The following is a 19733-nucleotide window of genomic DNA, read 5'->3' on the forward strand; positions in this document are numbered from 1 at the left end:
TTATCCTTGGTAACAGAGCAAGACCTGGACATACTACATGTTCAGATAAACAAACAAACAAACAAACAAACTAGTGATTGCCAGGTGAGACCTTGAGTCTAGATGAGTTTCTACCAAGGAAAAAAAAAAGTTCCCAAAGCAACAGAGAGCTGAGAGCTTAGGATGAAGCAAACAAGCCCAGAGGAGACTTTCAGTGTGGCCCTCTCACCTCCAGCTTGGCGAACTTGTCCGACTTGCAGCAAGCATTCTCTGCGTTCGTGAGCTTGGTGAGCAGAAACTCCCGGAATTCTGCGCCCTGAAACAGGCGAAAGGCTCAGAACTCTCCTGGCCTCTGCTGTCAATCAAACGCCTCCAACCACCGTGACAAAAAGGCAGGAGAACCCCTGCCTTAGCCCCCTCATATCTGGTCATTTCCAGCCAAGGCCAGGCCTGCCTGCTAATGTACCAGCTTGAAAGCCAGCTTCCCCAGTGCTGGGAAACCCACCCTTCATAGGGCACCTTGGTCACTGGAGGCAAGGCTTGAGGCTGGCTCCTGGGTCTGGTATAAAAGCCCTTCTACAAACAGGAAGGCAACCCCAGCATCAAACTCCCAACAAGGGCCTCACTGACCTCAAAGGGTGAGGTGGGGAAATATCCAGAAAAGAGATACCCCCAAAGCTATAACAGGATCTCCCCACAATGCTCCCAGACTACACTCAAGCCCATTCCAACTACTGACACCCGGGTGCAGAGAGATCCGGGGTCTTGGATGTGACGAGTATAAAAGAACAGGTTCTTACCTTCTGGAAAACAGGCGGGCTTGGCAGAGGGGGGCCAAAGGCAGGCACATCTTCCCTAGCAGTGACTGATACCTGAATGAAACAATTTCACGTGGGCTAAGACAGACTAGGAGTCCCACACCTTGCAGCAGACCAGCCTACCCCTTCCCTCCCTCCCAGAACACAGAATGTCTATGTGAGCCCCATATGATGCTCCTCTAGTGGGTTGGATGGGGTGGAGTCCTGCATCCTTCCCTCTGCCTTCCCAGGGACCAGAAGCAAGTTGGTCAGACGATGCTCTGGGCTGGGGAGCCACTGGGACCCTAAGAACAGACAGTGCAGGTGGTGGCCAGGGGGTTTGTCTCTCTACCCCATTACAGCGTCCATCCCAGAGAAGGCAACTGAGAACGACTGCTCATTTTACTGATGGGGAAACAGATGGCTAAGACAATGAACAAGCACCCCCAAAGCCAGAGAAAGGGGCACGGAGCATCCAGACTGCTCCAACCCAGCTCTGATGCTCAATTAACCTGGCCATAAATCAAACTCACTTAGAGTGTTTAAAAGGTAACTACTGGACCACAGAAATGGCTCCACAGATTTAAAAACAAAACTGACACACAAGCTTGATAAGTCCCCAGATGGTCTCTGCCCTTAATACCTGTGTGTCTGTGTCCCCCCCTCCCAACATAACAAGTACACATGTGCACATGCACGCTCATACACACACATACACATATACACACACCACCACCACCACCACCACCAGCAACAAAATCAACAACAACAAATTAAGTTTTTGAAGAAACAAGTAAATACTGGTTGCAAGGAGAGCTTGAGACTCTTTGCAAGTTGACACAGGCAGTGACCCAGGTCTGAAGCCTGGCTCTACATATGGAGCCAGTCATTCTGGCTGAGGCTTGGGCACAGAGATACCAAGGGCATTGGCTGGGAATGAGGATGGGGGACATCCAGGCTCTGGCCAGATGCTGAGGCTGGACTGTAAGACCATCCAGAGACTCCGGCACAAGGGTGGTCCTGCAGCAGGTGGCTTCCAATCCTCACCTCCTCTCTCGTCCAAGTACCTAGGTTTCACCTGCTGTCACCCCTTTGCTAGCAGTGGCTGACGTGAAGGCCCTGGCAGGCTGCCACCCACTCTGTCCTGTGAAGTAGGGCAGATGCAAGAGTCTGCCAGACTGGGTGAGCAGGCAGCCTGGGGCCCTGCCAGGTCCAGCGGGGAGCAGCAGAGCCTCGGTCAATGGGGCCTTCTTTCCGCAAGCTCAAGGCCATTTACATGGCCTAAACGGAGGTACTCAGAGTCTCAAGAAATGGTTTGTGTTCACTGACAAGATTTCTGGCTGAGCCCCAGCTGCTAGACACAGCCCCACCCCACCTCGCCCCCAGCCAACAACCATGCACTGGTGGCCCAAGTCTAGAATTCCATCTCAGAACAAGAATCTGGCTGCCCACTGTGGGTATCTGGGACACTTGGGACAAAGCACAGATGCCTGCAGGCCCAGCTGTTTCCCTGGCCTGGCCCCTCCTTCTCAGGCCTGCATTAAAGTAGTCTATTCTGACAGGGTAAGTGTCTTAGATCCACAGGTCAGCAGGGCAGGGCCCAAGTCCTTTCTGGTAACGTCCATCCACTTCCCATCCATATCCTAGCTCCTCCTCTGACCTCGGTCTCCCCAGGCAGCTAAGCCTTAGCCATCCCTTCCTCTCAGCTTACAACCAGATGCCCAGGGGAGCTCAGAGAGGGAAGGCTGGAGACCCAACAAAGCCCCCGTGCCCAGGGATGGCCTGCCACCCAGAAGACTGGCAGGGCTGTTCAGAGGGAGCCATGATAGGCAAGGGAAGGCCCTCCCTAGCCGCCTGCTTCACGACAATTCTTGAAACCTTGGCAGAACTCCAGGAGTGAGGTAGACTGGCCCCTGCGGGGAGGGATGGGGGAATCCTATTGATTGCTGAGCTGGAATCTCTTTCCAATCTAGAGTGATGGGAACGAGATAGTCCTACCTGAGAAGTGATCTGATTCCAGCCACACTGCATGCACACCCACGGGGGCCGGTTTCTCACCTGCCCCAGAGGCTCCTGGGAAGACTTCCAGCTCCCAGCTCCCTGGCTCTGTGGCCTCAGCTCTAAGTGCCCTCAGTATCAATCAGCTTCAATCTCTTCCCTATGAGCTGACTAATGGGCCTTGTTAGGCTTCAAGAAGACTATCCAAGGGGCTAGAAAAGGGGCTTGCTCTATGGGTAGAAGACGCTTGCCGCCAAACCTAACAACCTGGGTTCAATCCCTAGGAGCCACATTGTGAAAGGAGAAAACTGACTCCTGCAAAGCCTGGCCCAGAGCAGGAGCCACCATCAATCACCCAGGTTTTTTTTTTTGTCTTTACTTTCCCCGTCAACCTACATGTACAAAAGGGCACCTTCAATACAGAGTTCCCCAAACCGTCTGGCAGCCCATACCCCATCCTGCCTGTCTCTGCTCCCATAGGTAGCCAGAGCTAGAAGGACCCTAAGGTTTTCGAATCCAGATTTCCTGTTTTGCAAAGATAGGGACAGAGGCCCAGAGAGGGAAAGAACTGACTTGCAATCACACATCAACAAAGAGACAGAAGCAGAGAGCCCAGGCTGCTCTGTCATTCTGTCTTCTGGGGTCCCCCCCCCCGCCTTTACTCTCCTTTTTCATTGTTGGTTCTCCTACTTCAAGGTTCAGCTAAGGGCCAGTGTCAGCCAGGGGCCCTGAGGGATCTAACCCAGTTCTCCTCACAGTTTATGCATCACCCACAGTGCCTGGGGGGAGGGATGCTCTGGGGAGCATCTTAGAAGACACAGGCACCTTCACAAATTCAAACCTGCCTCAGTAGTAGGAAGGGGTCTTAAGATGCTGGTACCCAGTGTTCTGGGATGCAGGGAACCCTGTGGGAACTGAACTCTGGTCTCTCTTCCCAGGAAACAAACAAACAGAAACCAGCACTTGGTTTTACTCACAAGATCTCTTCGGGCTTGGAGACTACCTAGTCCTACCCTAAAATCCCCGGCTCAGCCTATCTCCTATGGGTCCCGGGCCCCTCAAACCAATGGACCACAGAGATGTGCTGCCTGCCCTGGGGGTTAGGAGAAAGAAGGGAGGTGAAGAAGCAGCCAGTGAAGAGGACAAAGGAGTGTGTCCTGTCTCTATCTGATGCTGAGGGCTGGGGTTCCACACACCTCCTCCCATTACAGCAAGTGGCTCCTTTCTTTTTTGGCTTTTTTAAATGAGCACAAACTAATTATACATATTAATGGAGTTTAGTGTACTATTTCCACACTTGCATGCAGTGTTCACTGACTAAATCGAACTTCCTTTAATCTCCCTCATCTCTCACACCCTCCTCAACCTCTTTTTATTTATTTATTTTTAACAGGGTCTCACTGTGTAGGCCAGGCTAGCTTGGAACTCTTGATCCCCTGCCCCCGCCCTCACATCTGCCAGGATTTGAGGATTACAGACATGTGTCACCAGCAGTGACCAGGATAACATTTTTAGCTTTCATGTATCTTAGAAAGAAAAGAAAAGTCCCCAGTCATGAGTCTCACCCAGGTCTTGCATTCTCACCGAAACCTTCCAATTAAATTCGTTTGTTTGTCCACATCATCCAGATGCAGAGACTAGGGTCTGTGAGGCCTCTCTAGCCTTCATCCTCTCTTGTCTTCATCTCCCCTTTCCTGGCCATTCTCTGCACCTCTCCTCCCCCTCTCCTCCTCCCATCCTCCCCCCTCTCTCTCCTATCTCTCTTCCCTCTCTCCCCTCTTCCTCCCCTCCTCCCTATTCCTCTCATCCTCCCCCTCCTCCTCCTCCCATCCTCCTCCCCTCTCCCCTCTCTCTCCTCCCTTCCTCTCCCCTCCTCCTCCCATCCTACCCCTCCTCCCTCCCTCCTCTACGCATCCTCCCTCCCTCCTCCCATCCTCCCCTTCCCCTTCCCCCCTTCTCCTCCCCTCCTCCTCCTTAGACTTACTCTAGCTAATGCTATCACAGTGGCCAGCGCTCAGGGCTTCTTCACTGTTGTGTGAGAAGCTGAAGAGCTAGCAGCAGCAGATGGAGACCTCAGAGGGTGCTTTCCACCCAGAGCCAGGCTCCAAATCCCAGAAGCTGGCCCAACCATGGGGACTGCAATACTGGTATGAACTGGTGTCTCTTGCTGTCACTGAGCCCTCCAACCCTAGGGATGTACATGAGCCCATGACTACCCCCGACGGAGGCTTCTTCCTTACCTTGTAGGATGGGGTCTCTGTGCCGGGGCTCTCAGCCTGAACAACAATGTAGGCATGTAAGAAGTTTGACGCAATCATATCTGGGACAAACGGTGTATTTTCTTCTTGAAAGATGATGGCCACGATATCATTCCCAATATGCCGCTTTCTCTGCAGCTAAACAGAAAGTACCTCATTGGTACAGAAAATACCTCCTACTTACAAGAGTTAGGGCCACCCCCAAAACAGGAGAGAGCTCAACAGCAAATTCCTCTTTATCCCACCGTCCATAAACCCTGAATTCTGAGGCCAACTCTTTGGGGAGCTGTTTCGCTCAGTCCGTGGGAAGAGGAAAAGAAAGAAAGACAGCCATGTTGTTAGGTAACAGCTGGCCTGAGTGCTATAAACAACAGCATACAGAGCCTGGACTCAGGACCCTGGAGAGAATGGAGGACTATGAGGCCAGGTCTGTCCCTGAGAGAGCCATAATTGATCCAGAAGAAAGGTAACCACAGGAGAAGCCACCTTTTAAAAAAAAAAAAAAAAAAAAACACTAAGCAGTCTGTCAGCCATGGCTACGTCAGCTGCTCCCTGGCAGGTGACAGCTTTAGGAGCAGAGAGCAGTGGCAGCACAGCAGAGGGCTCGACAGTTACCCACAAAGGCTGTGCTGAAGAACACAGGCGGGGTGCTCAGGAGATGTACACAGAGGAGGCAGATCATTTCACCAGAGGTGAGGACAGAGAGCAGCACAGGTCAGCAGGCTAGGGGAGAACCGATGGGCGCTTTGCCATGAGAGCTAGGTTATAAGCCCCTACTGTGTGCCAGGAAGCGTGAACTGCTATTCATACAGATGACTACCAATGTCAAGGTCTTCCTGTACGCCAGGTCCTGCCTGTGTAGCTGGCCCTTTATTAAATGCATCCTGAAAGCAGGACTTGTGCTCAGCCCTTTCTAATTGATTTCCTCGTTTACAGGGTATCTATTAATCTCTGAACTCAGTACTGGAGGCTTTTATGCAAATGACCTCACTTGTTACATACAAGCGTGCGCTCGAGCACACACACACCTGAGTTCCCATTTCTTAAAAAGAATGAAAGAACTATCATTAATTTGGTCCCTGCCAAGAGTCAAGCTCTATAGCATATGCCAGGGTGAAATGATCCTGAGGTAAGAAGCCTAGGGCAGTAGGTGAGAGGGACTGCAATAAATAAATAAATAAATAAATAAATAAATAAATAAATAAATAAAACAGGGACCAAAGATGAAACCACCAGGGAAAACCCACTTTGGCTACACAACAAATATCACAGCCATTTGTTTCTGGAACATCCAGTTATTTGGGAGCCAAATCATATTTCACTTGCCAATTTCTTTTACTCCCAAGGAGCCATGAACAGTGTTTATGATTTTGCATCTCTGCTCCTAGGCAGAAACAAACAGGTCAGAGTTTGGAGGAGACCCTCCCGTGTTCCCTGAGATGGGAAGGAGGAAAGAAGCAGGATAGGGTCACTGCTGTCACAACAATCAGGGTCAGCTGCCAAAGCCAGACCTGCCCCAGGGATGTGCAGCTCAAAGCAGCAAGCCTGGAGAAACCACAGGTCTCACAGAGTTTCCAGGTTAGGGACAGGCAATGAGGCTGAAAGGCTTCTCATGCAAGCTTCACGTTCATAGGACAGCAAAGATGAAGGAAGGGCTGAGGGGCCAGGATAGGGGCCAGAGGTTCCACAAGAAGCAGGCACATGCCAGGTGTGGATCTCAGGGGCCCACTGTTCGAAAATGTCAGAAAAAGGGAGAATGTCACAGCAGTGACACAGACGTTACTCAGAAGCCACATTCTGAAGCCACTGGCTTGCTGAGAGTCAAACACTCGGCTTGCTCTACCGGCTTCCAGCTCCCATCTGCAGATCTGCTATGCAGCCTTACCAACCTTGTTTGCTTTGCCCTCCAGTTTGACCCTGCATTGACTTCCCAGGGGAAGTTCTTGTTGTTGATGCTAGAGAGAGAGCCCAGGGCCTCCTGCCTGCTAGACAAGTACTGTCCCACTGAGCCTCGAGGAAGTGTTTTAACAGGGTGTGGTGTCCCGTATCTGACAAATGGGAGGGACCTGCAGCTTGGCCCTGCCTTCCTGTGCTGGTTACCTGCTGGGTGTCGCCATCCGTGAAGGGCAGCTTCGTAGAGACGTGAAACATGATCTCCCGGTCCCGGAAAGTGGTGTACACCGACTCCACTCCTGTCTGTCCGTGGGTCACATCCAGGCCTCCTCGGAAACTGACATAAAACAGAGCAGGAGAGGAGTGAGGTGGGGTGGCATCTCGGTGACACTATGGATGTATAGCAGATAGGTGGGTGAGAAGACATAAGCTGAGGGCCAACAAGGGTATAAGATAGGGAGGTGTGGAGATCTTTTCTTCTGAACGGCCTAGCACAGTGTTCTACCATCTGTCACCCATATGAAAGACAAAGTCCAGCCTGGTGGCCACATGTTAGGAAGCCTAGCACTTTGGAGATCAAAACAAGATGATCCTGAGTTTGAGGTCAGTCTGGGCTATAGAGTAAGACTATGTCTTACAACACAACCAAATTAACTAACTAGTTCATTAAGACAAGAAACAGAGCCTTGACTTCAAGTCTTTGTTATGCATCCTCCATGGGGTCGTTCAAGTGGGATAACCGTCCATTCAGAACCCCACATAAACGCTTGGCCTCGCTTCCCAAAGCTCCCAAGGCTGAGCCTTTGTTCTGTCCAAGTCATCGGTCAAAGAGTCAGGGCAGCGAGTCCCTCCACTGGATGTGGGTGAACCCACAGAAGACTGGGAGATGTGCAGAAGAAGGGATAGATGACTAGCTTTAAGCAGCCAGCTCCTGTAGAGACCAAACCCCTCCGTACTTGTATCATCCCAGGCAGGAAGGAAAAGCAGGGAGGAACTGTGAAGCCCTTCCCCCTTCACAGAGACGTGGCTGCCAGCCTGGAACCAGTCTTCAGCTACTGGGAGCAGGGTGGGGGGAAACCAAACCAGACGCACCTCAGACCCAAAGGGCCAAAAGGACACTGCCAGGCACTCGGCTTCCAAACCTGCTTTGTCTGCACTATCTGTTTTAATTCCCTGTGACCTTGGAGGTGCTATAGTGTCATATTTATCTCCCTTTTTTTATAGATAAGGAACCGGGATCTTCTCCAGGTAAAGTCGCTGGCCCGACGACATCTCAGGGCTTGTGGCAGAGGTGGGATTCTAACCCTGGTGTGGACTGACTCCAGCAACAGTAGTGACTTCAAAATACGGAGAACACGGAGCAAAGAGGTAGAGAAAAAGGGAGAAGGAAGCTAAGGAAGACAGTAATTATTTGAACGCCTACTGCAACTGGACTAAGTGTTTTTACACAAGATGTTAGGTGCTTGTTTTGGCTCCTGGGTAGGGGTTGTCTTAGGACTCTCAGCCATATGCCAGCTACTCTGTTGGATGGGTCTGAAATATTCCAAAATGTTGCCTTTTCTTAGGAAACTCAAAACCAGAGACTTCCAAACAATAGTCCCCATATTCTAGCTTTCTGTCCATTTAAAGGACCATACACTGTTGCGTGGATTTCTGCCAAGAGGGTTATTATGTTTGTGTGAAGTCTTAATTATCTGTTCTTTGAGCCCTGTCCAAATCGGGTTGTTTCCTTCCAAACGGCCCAGGGTTCTCTTCTGCCTGCCAGGTGAGTGGAAGAGAAGGTGGATTCGTGTAATGAGAAAGGCAGATCGCAGCAGGAGCGAGCCCGTCACGCTGCTGAGACCACTGCCTTTCAGCCAACCTGTCACTCTGGGTTATTCCTAGGACCACTGAGTCTTCAGGAATTCAGGCAGGCATATGAACAAGGGATCAGAGGATGGAAATGTCCCAGAGTTCCCCCAGGACAGAGCTGCCCCCTCACCTCCACCAAGGCCCTCAACCGTATATGCTGTGGGCCGCTGACAGAACTCACCCTTTGAAATCCTGCAGTGTGATGGTGTCCCCCAGGAGATCCAAAAACTCCTTGAAAGCTGGGCTCTCCTCATTATTCCCAAATAGCTCCTCCTCCAGGGTCTGGAAGAAACACAGGGGCCAGGGAAGGAATGAGAAGAAGCAAGCTGAGTGTGGAGTGGATGGGTTGTCCACATCCCAGGTCCCTTTCTCCTTTCCTTCTTCTTGTGCAGTACATTTGCCATAGCTGTCCTAAGGTAGAGGATGGGTTAATGGAGGAGGACTCTGAAGGGCTGGGTGCTGGCCCTGAGTAAGGAAGCCTTGGAGTTCAGCAGAGGTCAGAGCAAAGAGCTCTTAGTCTTGACACCAAAATCATGACCCAAAGTGAAGACCCAGTCACGGGCTTCCAAAGAGGCTCCAGAAAGAACTCTCACAACTCTAAAGTAGGGCTCAGCTGGTAGCACGCTTCTTTAATCCCTGCACTCAGAAGGCAGAGGTAGGCAGAGCTCTGTGAATTCAAGGCCAGTTGAGTCTACAAAGCAAATACTAGGGTGGCTGGGACTAAGCAGTGAGACCCTGTCTCAAACAAAAAGTGTATATTAATCAAAACTACAATAAGACTCCACTTCACAGCCACTAGGATGGGTCTGACGACAAGACCAAGTGTGTGTGAGTGAAGTTACAGAGAACTCAGGACCCGTGTCCACGGCTCCTTGACAAGAATGTGAACAGGGAAGATAACTGTCAAAAGTCTGTTAGTGATAGTTCACCAAAAGGCTAACCACTGAGCAATTCCACCCCAGGTACATACCCAAGAGGCATCAAAGCGTACAGACATTTAAAAAAAAAAAAAAAAGTGTTCATGAATATCAAGAGCAGTGCTGTACATAACCCACAGGTGGAAACAACTCAGATATCTGTCAGCCAATGAACAGATTTTTTTAAAATGTGGTATAGCTATTCAATGGAACATGATTTGACCATCAATAAGGGGGAGATACATGTTACAACATAGATGAACCCTGAAATCATTTGTCTAAGTGAAAGAAACCAGTCAAAAATGTCACACACTACAAGTGGAAAAATATTAGACAAATCCAGAGAACCAGTAAGCAGACTATTTGGCCTTGAATTTGGTATCTTCTAGGAACTGAAGGAAATAGAACAGAGGAGAGACTGTCCATGGGTGTAGGGTTTCTTTGAAGAGCAGTGAGCACACCATGCAATTAGATCATTATTGCTGTGGCACTGTGACCACCTGTGGACATAATTCTTACTGCTGTAAACTGCACAGTGTTAAGAATTATAGGTCAGAGCCGGGTAGTGGTGGTGCACACCTTTAATCCCAGCACTTAGGAGGCAGAGACAGGCAGATTTCTGAGTTCAAGGCCAGCCTGGTCTACAAAGTGAGTTCCAGGACAGCCAGAGCTATACAGAGAAACCTTGTCTCAAAAAAACAAAAACAAAAAAAAATAAAAAACAAAAAAAAAAGAATTATAGGTCAGTAAGGCTATAATAAAAGCTTAGCAGTATGAAAAAATTACTATTTGGAAATGGTCAAAAGACATAGGCAGACATTTCACCCAAGTGGACACACAGATGACAACCAAGAACACGGGAAGGTGCTCAGCATCATTAGGTGGCAGGGAAATGCAGACTGGACAAGGACGTGGTATACCACGAAGAGGGCTAAACTCAAAGCCAGCAGCACTGAATCTGGCTTGGATGCAGGAAAGCTGGATCGCCCACACACTGATGGGAAGACAATCACTTCAGAAAACGATCTGGCAGCTACACATGCAATTTACCATGCGACCAGAATTTATACTGCTAGGCCATTATGCCAGAGAAATGAAACCATAGTTCCAAAAACCCAAAGCCTACACAACAGTGTTTACAGTGGCTCTAGTCGTAATTCCCCAAAGCTGGAAACAACCCTGACTAATGTCTTAGTGAATGGATAGCTAAACAGAGTGTGTGCAGCCAGACCATGAACTACTACTCAGCAATCAAAACAGTGCCTAAGCCAGGCATGGTGACACACACCTGCAATCCTAGCACTAGGGAAGGCACCAAGTTCAGGGCTAGCCTGGGATACACAGTGAGACTCTATCTCAAAATAATGGAAGGAGAGAGGAAATAAACAGGGAAGGGGAAAGAAAGAAGGAACAGAGGGAGAGGGACAAGAAAAAAAGAAAGTCATGACACACTTGAGAAGTTGGATAATCTGCTGAGCAGAACAGCCCCAAAGGTTTTTAACTAAAAAGTTGATACGGTATGCCATATTGGTGCAGTGCTATCACAGTGTAAGATAAAAACGGAGAACAAATAAATGGTTGCCAACAGTTAGGAACTGGAGGGAAGAGCAGAGGTGGGAGAGCAGAAGACAGGTGTGACTATAAATGTAGGAGGCCTTGGAGTGAGACTACCATGGAACCTACACATGGATAAAACAACATAGAACAACATACACACAAACACATACAATATCCATGACACACACACCACATACAAATAGAGCCATGTAAGGGGCCTGCACAGTGGCTCAGCAGGTCAGGGCACTTGCTGCCAACCCTGAAGACCTAAATTTAACTCCTAGACCCACATAGTATATAGAGAACTGACTTCTGTAAGTCATCCTCTGATTTCTGAATGCATATAGCCAAGGGATGATAGATAGATAGATAGATAGATAGATAGATAGATAGATAGATAGATAGATAGATAGATAGATAGACAGATAGATTATAGATGGATGGATGGATGGATGGATGGATGATAGGTAGACAGACAGACACACAGACAGGTCCATGTGAATTGGGGAAACAAGAGTAATATTTAGATTATGTCAGCAATTGTAGTTGTCACACACACACACACATACACACACACACAAACTGTCTTCATTTCCTAACAAGGGACAGTGACAATGGCTTTCTAGATAGATTAGCATTCTAGAATTTCCTTTCAAAATAAAAGCCCCGAGGAGCTTGGAACATGGTAAAACACTTGCCTAGCACATGTAAAACTCTCTGGGTTTGATCCCCAGCACCACAAAAATAAACAAGTAAATGAATACACTTACATTTTAAAATGTGTTTAGGAAAATGGGAGTTAACAGGTCAGCAGAGTAAAGCCTGTGGCACAGAGCCAGAGTGAGGTCTGTAAGTGTGTGAGTGAGGTCTCTAAGTGCGTGAGTGAGGTCTGTGAGTATTGAGTGAGGTCTGTGAGTGTGTGAGTGAGGTCTATAAGTATTGAGTGAGGTCTCTAAGTACGTGAGTGAGGTCTGTAAGTGCATGAGTGAGGTCTGTAAGTGTATGAGTGAGGTCTATAAGTACCTGAATGAGGTCTGTGAGTTTGTTGAGTGAGTTCTGTGAGTGTGTGAGTGAAGTCTGTAAGTGCCTGAGTGAGGTCTGTGAGTGTATGAGTGAGGTCTGTGAGTGTATGAGTGAGGTCTGTAAGTGCGTGAGTGAGGTCTGTAAGTGCATGAGTGAGGTCTGTAAGCACGTGAACACTGCTGTTCAACAGGAGGGAGGCAGCTAACACTAGCCGGGAGCCAAGACTAGCCTGCTTCCTCTCTTCCTAGATAAAGTTTTGTTAGCACACAACCAGCCCAACTCTTTACATATGTGTGAGTGGCTGCTTCTGCAAGCCAAGTGGAGTGGTTGTGGCAGAGCCCCCAAGCCTCATAGTCTGAAGAGTCCACTACCCTGCAGTTTACTGAGATTACCAATCCTGACCTTCAACATGCCAGAAAGGCGTGGTCACTCCAGGCTGTGTAGGGAGAGCAGCTGCTTCCAGGCAAGCTACATCTCCACTAGGAGACAATCTAGTATGCCTTCTGGGGCTGGCACAGCTCTCCCAGGATTCACACCCAGCATGGCTAGTATTATTGTCTTTGTTTATGTACAGCCCTTGAGCTTGACCATTCGCTCAGGAAGGAGGCCTTGGTCATCACTGTATCACCCACGGTGCTTAGCACAGTCCATGACAAACAGGACACTTTAGGTGAGACCAGGGTAGAGCTTTTATGCAACAAATGTTCATATTAAACATCCCCCAGCTGTAGGTTTGCAAAGTGACAAGCTGCCTGGCATTTTTTTTTTTTAAGTATGTTGTCTTCCTGGCTTCTCCCCTACAGCAGCAAAGCATGGGCACACAAACAATACACAAGCTCCTTATCAGAGGTGGATGGTTAATATTCAATAATTATAACGTTTGCTGAAACACTGGATTGTAATCACCTTGTAAGATATGTTTTGGTAAATTTCACAAGCAAAGAACTTTAATTACAGGGGTTACAGTAACTGAGATGTATGAAATAAAGATGTTAATTTGTAGAAATCATTACCGCGGCAGCCTGAATCGTCTCCCTTAAATTGTGAGATGCATCCACGCCAGCCTTTCGGCTCTGAAACTCTTCACCCAATTAGTGCTTTGAAGCAGACCTGTGTCTTTTGTGGTCTGATAGCTTCAGACAAAGAAACCAGCTAACCAAGAAAGAGATGGCCACGTAAAAACCCCACAGGACTGCAATGACCTGCCATTAGCAGAGCCTGGACACTTGAATACAAAGAGGAAATGAGGATGGAATCTGCTCACAGAACCAAATGAGGAAGCAGTGGTACGTTCGGTTGGCCATCCTGCTTGGGATGTTAGTAAATGCTCATTGTCGAAAACAGAGAGGGGAGATGGAAAGTTTGTGGCCAAATATGAAAACCACCAAGTTCAACCAAGGTACAAACAGGTCTCTGCCTGTTTAGAATGCTTCTCTGCAAGTCACCCACACACAAGATTTTGCTCAAAAACACTTCACTAGATTGCATGTCATAGAATCCCACTTTAAGAAAGATGATTTTAACCAAATAACTCCAAAGAAGCACGTGAGGTGCTGCTACGAGAGACAGAGATGGGCAGCAGTGGGGTGCAGGTGAAACTTTCATCCTTAACTGGTTGTCACAACTGACTTTGTAAGGGAGCAAAGGAAGCTTGTCGCTTCTAATCTCCATGATGTAAACATCTCCAGCATGGCTGACTTCAACCTGCCAGCACCCCACTGAATGAGGAGGAGATGCTCATGTCCCGCTGGGAGAAGGTGGGAAGAGAGTAGCTTAGGCTAACCCATTTATTCCCTCTCTCTTGTTTGAGTCTTCTTGTGGTTGATAGCTCACAGATAAATAAAAGATGAAGGAGTGAGGAAGCACTAGGCTTTACTGTGTAGAATTAACCACCATCTACAAAACTCCTAGGCCTGTTTGCAAAGTTGCCTCCCTTGAACATTCAGCTCCCTCCAATCCAACTCATGCTTTAAACGTGACAACTGTACTCAGAGCATTTAATAACCGCAGAGATACTCACACACCCACGTCTATAACCACACTGCTCACAATAGCCAGGAAATGAAACCAGCCTAGATGTCTATCAACAGATGAATGGGTAAATATCATACAATGGGATTTTATGCAGCGGTAAAGAAAACTGAAATTATGACATTTGCAGGAAAATGGATGCAACTGAAAATCACATGCTAAATAATCCAGACTCCGGAAGACAAATGCTGCAGATGTGGTGCCTGAATTTAAGAAATTACGTGTATCTGCCAGGCATGGTAGTTGGTGCACACCTTTAATCCTAGCACTCAAGAAGGAGAGGTAGGCAGATCTCTGAGTTCAAGGCCAGCCTGGTCTATATAGTAAGTTTCAAGCCAGCCAAGGCATAGTGAAACCCTGTCTAAACTAAAAAATAAAATAAAATTATGTGTGTGTGTAGACTCATAGATGTGTGTGTACTCATATATGTGTGTGTGCTCATATATATGTATGATCATATATGTGTGTGTACTCATATGTGTATGTGTGTGTGTGTGTGTGTCTGTGATCATATATATGTGAGTGTACTCATGTATCTGTGTGTTCATGGTCTTGGAAGAAGAAGCGATCTCAATGGAGGTGGGAAACAGAGTGGATAATGAAGGATGTGTAACAAGAAAGCAGAAGGCAGGCCTGACTGGGGGATAAGGGAACCAGCTGAAGCCCAGGAGAGCAGAGCGGGACAGAAACAAAGAACAAAATAGAATGACATAGGTATGACGATATCAAGATTAGTTTAGCCTGCTAAGCTAAAATAAAAATACATTAAGTGTTTTCATTGAAAAGGGAGAGATGCGGCTGGAGAGATGACTCTGTGGTTGCTGTTCCAGAGGACCTGAATTTAGTTCCCAGCACCCACATCAGATGGCTCACATCTGTGACAACTCCATTTCCCTAGAATCCAACTCCCTCTTCTGAGCCCCATGGGCACATGCACTCACATGTGCACATACTCCATTCAAACACGCACACACACACATGTATACTCTGAATTAAAAAGGAAATATACCTTAAAAAAGAAAAGAAAAAAAAGGATCTATCTCAGGACTCCTGCACTCGGGGTGGGGAAGTAACGCAGTCACAACCAAGAGGCTTCGATGACCAACGTGAACGATGGTACTTACCTGCCTGGCTTTTTGATAAATGACCCCAAACTTGAAAGTGTTGTTGACATCATGCTCATCATAGGACACAATCATCTGGGAGGCCTAAAAAAAAATGGAAAGGAAAAACCAAGATTGATGTCAATGGGAAGCAAGGGAAGACAGGAGAGGCAGGCCTGCTTCGGCAGAGTGGGCCCAGACAAGAGACAACCACACACGCAGAGGAGGAAAGGCAAAGAGCTCGGCTGTGTCGGGATGCTGCTCCAAGACCCTATCCCGCCTCAGCTTCCTCAGCAGTGGCCGACCTCCCATTCGGATACCATACAGATGTACCAGCCACAGCTGAGGCATAAGGAGTTCACTCTACCCCACAATTCTATTTATGCTGGATAATAATAATAATAACAACAGCAACAACAACAATAGCTAAATCCCCACAAAAACAGCCAGTGAGGATGGCTCTGCTCTAATTCAAACTCTTTTCAGAAATATAAGTTTGAGCAAGTCACTGTTCCTACCCAGGGGTCAGCCCACAAAATGAATGCACTCTGAGCTGTTAAAAGGGAAAGAAGGAAGGAGGGAAAGAGGCAGGGAGGAAGAGGGAGAGAGGGAGAGGGAGAGACAGAGACAGAGAGACAGAGACAGAGACAGCCTGGTCACAGTTTCTAGCCATACTTCCATTTTCCCTCACGAAACTGGTACCTGAGGTCAGAAAACACTGAAGTGTAATTCTGAACCCACTGCTGGGACTATGTAGTGTTCAGTGAGCAACCAACCTCTCTCTATGCCTCAGCTCCTTCCTCTGTCAAAGGCAGATGTGGACTTTCAGAGATGTAAGGAGACCAGGCACAAATACAGTGGCGAGCACCCAGCAGCTGTCACTATCTTACCATCTATGACAGAGCTGAAGCCACAGCAGAGAAGAAGGCTGCCTGAGTGCTATGGTGGAACCTCTACAGCACAAAGAAGGGGTTGCCTGTGTGCCAGGCTAGAGGAAGAAGCCTGACTTGGCTTGGCTGGAATATGTGGCCCCAGATAGGCCGTCATTACTCTTTACCTCTGCAAAGGCCTCGGCTGCCTGAGGAAAGGCGTGCTCCTCAGCTCTCCCAGTGCTGCCTGGGTGAGTCAAAGAGGGAAGCAGCAGGGCTGGAGAGATGGCTCAGTGGTGAAGAGCACTGACTGCTCGTCCAGAGGTCCTGAGTTCAATTCCCAGCAACCACATGGTGGCTTACAGCCACCTGTAATGGGATCTGATGCCCTCTTCTAGTGTGTCTGAAAAGAGCTACAGAGTACTCATATACATGAAATAAATAAATAAACCTTAAAAAGGGGGGGGGGGAACAGCTGCCCTGCAGGGAAAAGGCAGTGGGCCATGGAGACCCTCCAAGGGACACTGTAAAGTCTGCACGTGTAAACACATACACATACACATATCACACACATGATTCACATCACAGCCAGACATCAGGCAGACAGCATGAAGTATACAGTTGCTCTTCTGTTACCACCAGGCAAGGCACAGGTATAAATGAGCCTTCCAATAGATATGATTGTGATGAGGACCGCCAAACCTGAGTTCAGTTAGGCCCCTTCGAGAGGGTTTTATTGGCTGATACACTAATTCAGCTTTGATTACAAAGGTAGGTCAGCCTGAACGACAGAAATCATTCTCAGGCGTGCAGCGCCTTGCTGGTGTCCACAAGATGCCGAAATGACTGCAAAGAGTCATCTGAGAGAAATGTTCTGTGCAGCAACGGGCTCCACCACCAGCTCACCCCCCACCCCAGACACACAGATGACTCCGAGAGTGTGGTGCCCAGCCGCTGCAATTTAAGATGTGGTCAAGGGTGTTCTGAATGTTGAAGGAGGGTGATTTCATCTCCACGTTTCCTGGTTGTCAGAGCTGAGACCTGAGGATGGACAGACCTGGCCCCAGCTGCAGCAGTGTTGGCCACAGTGCAAGCCATAGTGGAAGCACATCTCTGCTTCCGTTTTCCTCCCGTGCCTCTGCTAGTTTATGAAGCACCAGTCAGTACTCAAGGTCTTTTCCTATGGGCAATTTCAAGCAATTCTCCACTGCGGGTGATTTAAGCACTGTCATGCTGTAATTGCTGTGGACTGCATTTGTTGTTTGTTTTGTTATTATTGCTTCTCCCTGTGCTCATCCCCATACTAGAACCAGGGTCAAGATCAGGCCAGCCATAGGAGGGTCAATATCAGAGAACAGCCGGTTTATTAACTAAGGCCAGCAAGGCTTAGGAGACCTCAGAGCTGTAGTAACATAGGCAATGGGGATCCAAGGTTTAGCCTCTAACTCCCTAATGGGTTTCTTTCTGAGTTCTGTACCACATACCTTCAAGGTGTCAGGGTGACTGGCTCCCCAGGAATAGACACAATATCCCCAAGCCCAAGACTGGCCTCAGAGAAGTACATCTGGGGAGAGGCAGAAACTTCAAAGTTGCTACCCTCTTCCACCAACCTTCACAGCAGGCCAGGGACCTACTCAGTGGGGTTGGAAGCCCAGAAATGGCTGGGTACGGTTCCCAGGGTACCAGTTTGTGGATGGATAAGAAAGAAATGAGGAAGACACAGGAGACCATCATAGAGACCCCACATGACGCCTCCATGATACAAGGAACTCCCCCCAGATCCAAGCCAAGCTAAAGAGCTGCGGACAACTGCCCCACAGGCACAAACTACTCACCTTGGGGTACAAAACTGGGTTGAATTTCAGCCCCACTGCATCATCACAGAAAGCCTGAGAAGGTAGAGAAACACACAGGTCAAGAACCATGTCTATAAAGCACACACAGGCTCCTCTGCCCATAGAGAAAGCATCACAGAAGGACGAAGCACACAGGGTTCAAATTCTGTTGCTCAATAATGTGGACCCAGGACAGTCTAATAGCCTTTCTAGGCTCTCATGATAAAGTAAAGGGCACAAAATGAAGAAGCCTAAAAAACATTTCTATTCTGACTAGAAGATAATACCAAGAAACTGTCACCCTGCCCCCATTCCTATTCTGAGTGGGGGGCCAGCCTCCCTTCTGACTCCATTGTGCTGACTCCATTCCCAAGTTCCCAGTAATGCATGCAGTGGCATGAGCCTCTGCCCCGTGACAGTCCCTTACTCATGGCAGGGCAGGATCACCCGAAGCCCAGCCCAGCCCGGTGAAGGCTTCCTTAGCCACCACCCGCCTCCTCTGAAGCACTAGCTATGGCCAACCCTGCCTTCCTACTTCTCCTGTCTCCCGGGTGGAGTAGGTTGTTCCCCAAGCAGCTTCAGATGCAAGAATGAGCTGGAGACAGGGAGGGAAGATGAAGGCAACTGCTAAGAGCCATCGCGCTCCATCTAGGCAAAGACAAAGTAGCCTTCCCAAAGTAGAGCCTACCCTCCCTCCCCAGAGCTTGCCCTAAGGGGATAGAGAAAGCCACCTTCCTTCCTTTAAATTTTGGCTTTTACCTTGGCAATCTGAGGGACACTGGGCAACTTGCTCAGTCCAGCCAAGGGGATTCTCTCATGCACCGTCTTCAGTTTGGACCTGTGTACAGATAAGGGTAAGAAGGGGAACATCCATGAAAGAGTCAGTCGATGAAGTGGCTGAGGTCACACCAGACAGGGCTCCTTGCTCCCATCTCCCTGGGAACAGATCTGCCTCTCCAGCCAGGAGTCCCAGTTCGGGAAAACAGATACCACACTAAAGATGAGGAAATGAACTCCTTCCTGTGTGCACCAGGGGTTGTAGACACCTAAAGATCACACAGGGGAAATGGCTGATGCAATTAGCCGCTTGCAAGGCCACCGTTATTTTTTGGTTTATAAGGTTTTTGTTTTGTTTTGTTTTTAATTCTCCCAGTGGACTGAGCTCAGTTTCTAGATATATTTAGATTGTAACATGCAAATGAACCTGTATGAAAGATAATCTAATATTTGAAAATCTGGATTTACTCAAAATATAAACGGGATGGAATCTGCTTTAGAATGGGATTCAACATAAGACTCTAAATTTAGCCTGTTCCCTGATTCATTTAGCACATTATCAAAGCGCTGAATTTCACGGAACACTTTCTACATCTGCTTAGATCATCATATGATTTTTTTAATCCGTTAACCTTGTGGGCTGTAACTCTGTTAAGCCATCTTTTAGTACCATGGATGAAACTCTGAGTGTTTCTGGTGTATAAATTTTTTAATACTCTCCTGAATTTAATTGGTTGTTTATTTAGATCACCACATCTATGCTCCGAAACAATGCTGGCCGCCGCCGCCGCCACCACCACCACCTTCTTCTTCTTCTTCTTCTTCTTCTTCTTCTTCTTCTTCTT

The 19733-nt window shown here is 48.2% G+C and overlaps 1 protein-coding gene across 6 annotated transcripts in view; it reads right to left on the reverse strand.

The window, feature by feature from the left end:
- The window catches only part of Rap1gap2 (RAP1 GTPase activating protein 2), a 204300-nt gene that overhangs the window by 24404 nt on the left and 160163 nt on the right, over positions 1 to 19733 (reverse strand). For all 6 annotated transcript variants that reach the window (XR_003845130.1, XR_003845129.1, XM_021211838.2 and 3 more), the window contains 8 exons: positions 18871 to 18949; positions 18112 to 18165; positions 15429 to 15512; positions 8958 to 9058; positions 7133 to 7262; positions 5015 to 5170; positions 780 to 851; positions 209 to 295 (listed from right to left, as the gene is read on the reverse strand). Coding sequence is in view for 4 of the 6 variants with exons in the window: in XM_021211838.2 (XP_021067497.1) it covers positions 209 to 295; positions 780 to 851; positions 5015 to 5170; positions 7133 to 7262; positions 8958 to 9058; positions 15429 to 15512; positions 18112 to 18165; positions 18871 to 18949 (763 nt within the window). In the remaining 2 variants the exon portion in view is untranslated. The remainder of the gene's footprint in view (positions 1 to 208; positions 296 to 779; positions 852 to 5014; positions 5171 to 7132; positions 7263 to 8957; positions 9059 to 15428; positions 15513 to 18111; positions 18166 to 18870; positions 18950 to 19733) is intronic.

The sequence above is a fragment of the Mus pahari genome, chromosome 14 (genome assembly GCF_900095145.1).
Source record: "Mus pahari chromosome 14, PAHARI_EIJ_v1.1, whole genome shotgun sequence".
Lineage (NCBI taxonomy): Eukaryota > Metazoa > Chordata > Mammalia > Rodentia > Muridae > Mus > Mus pahari.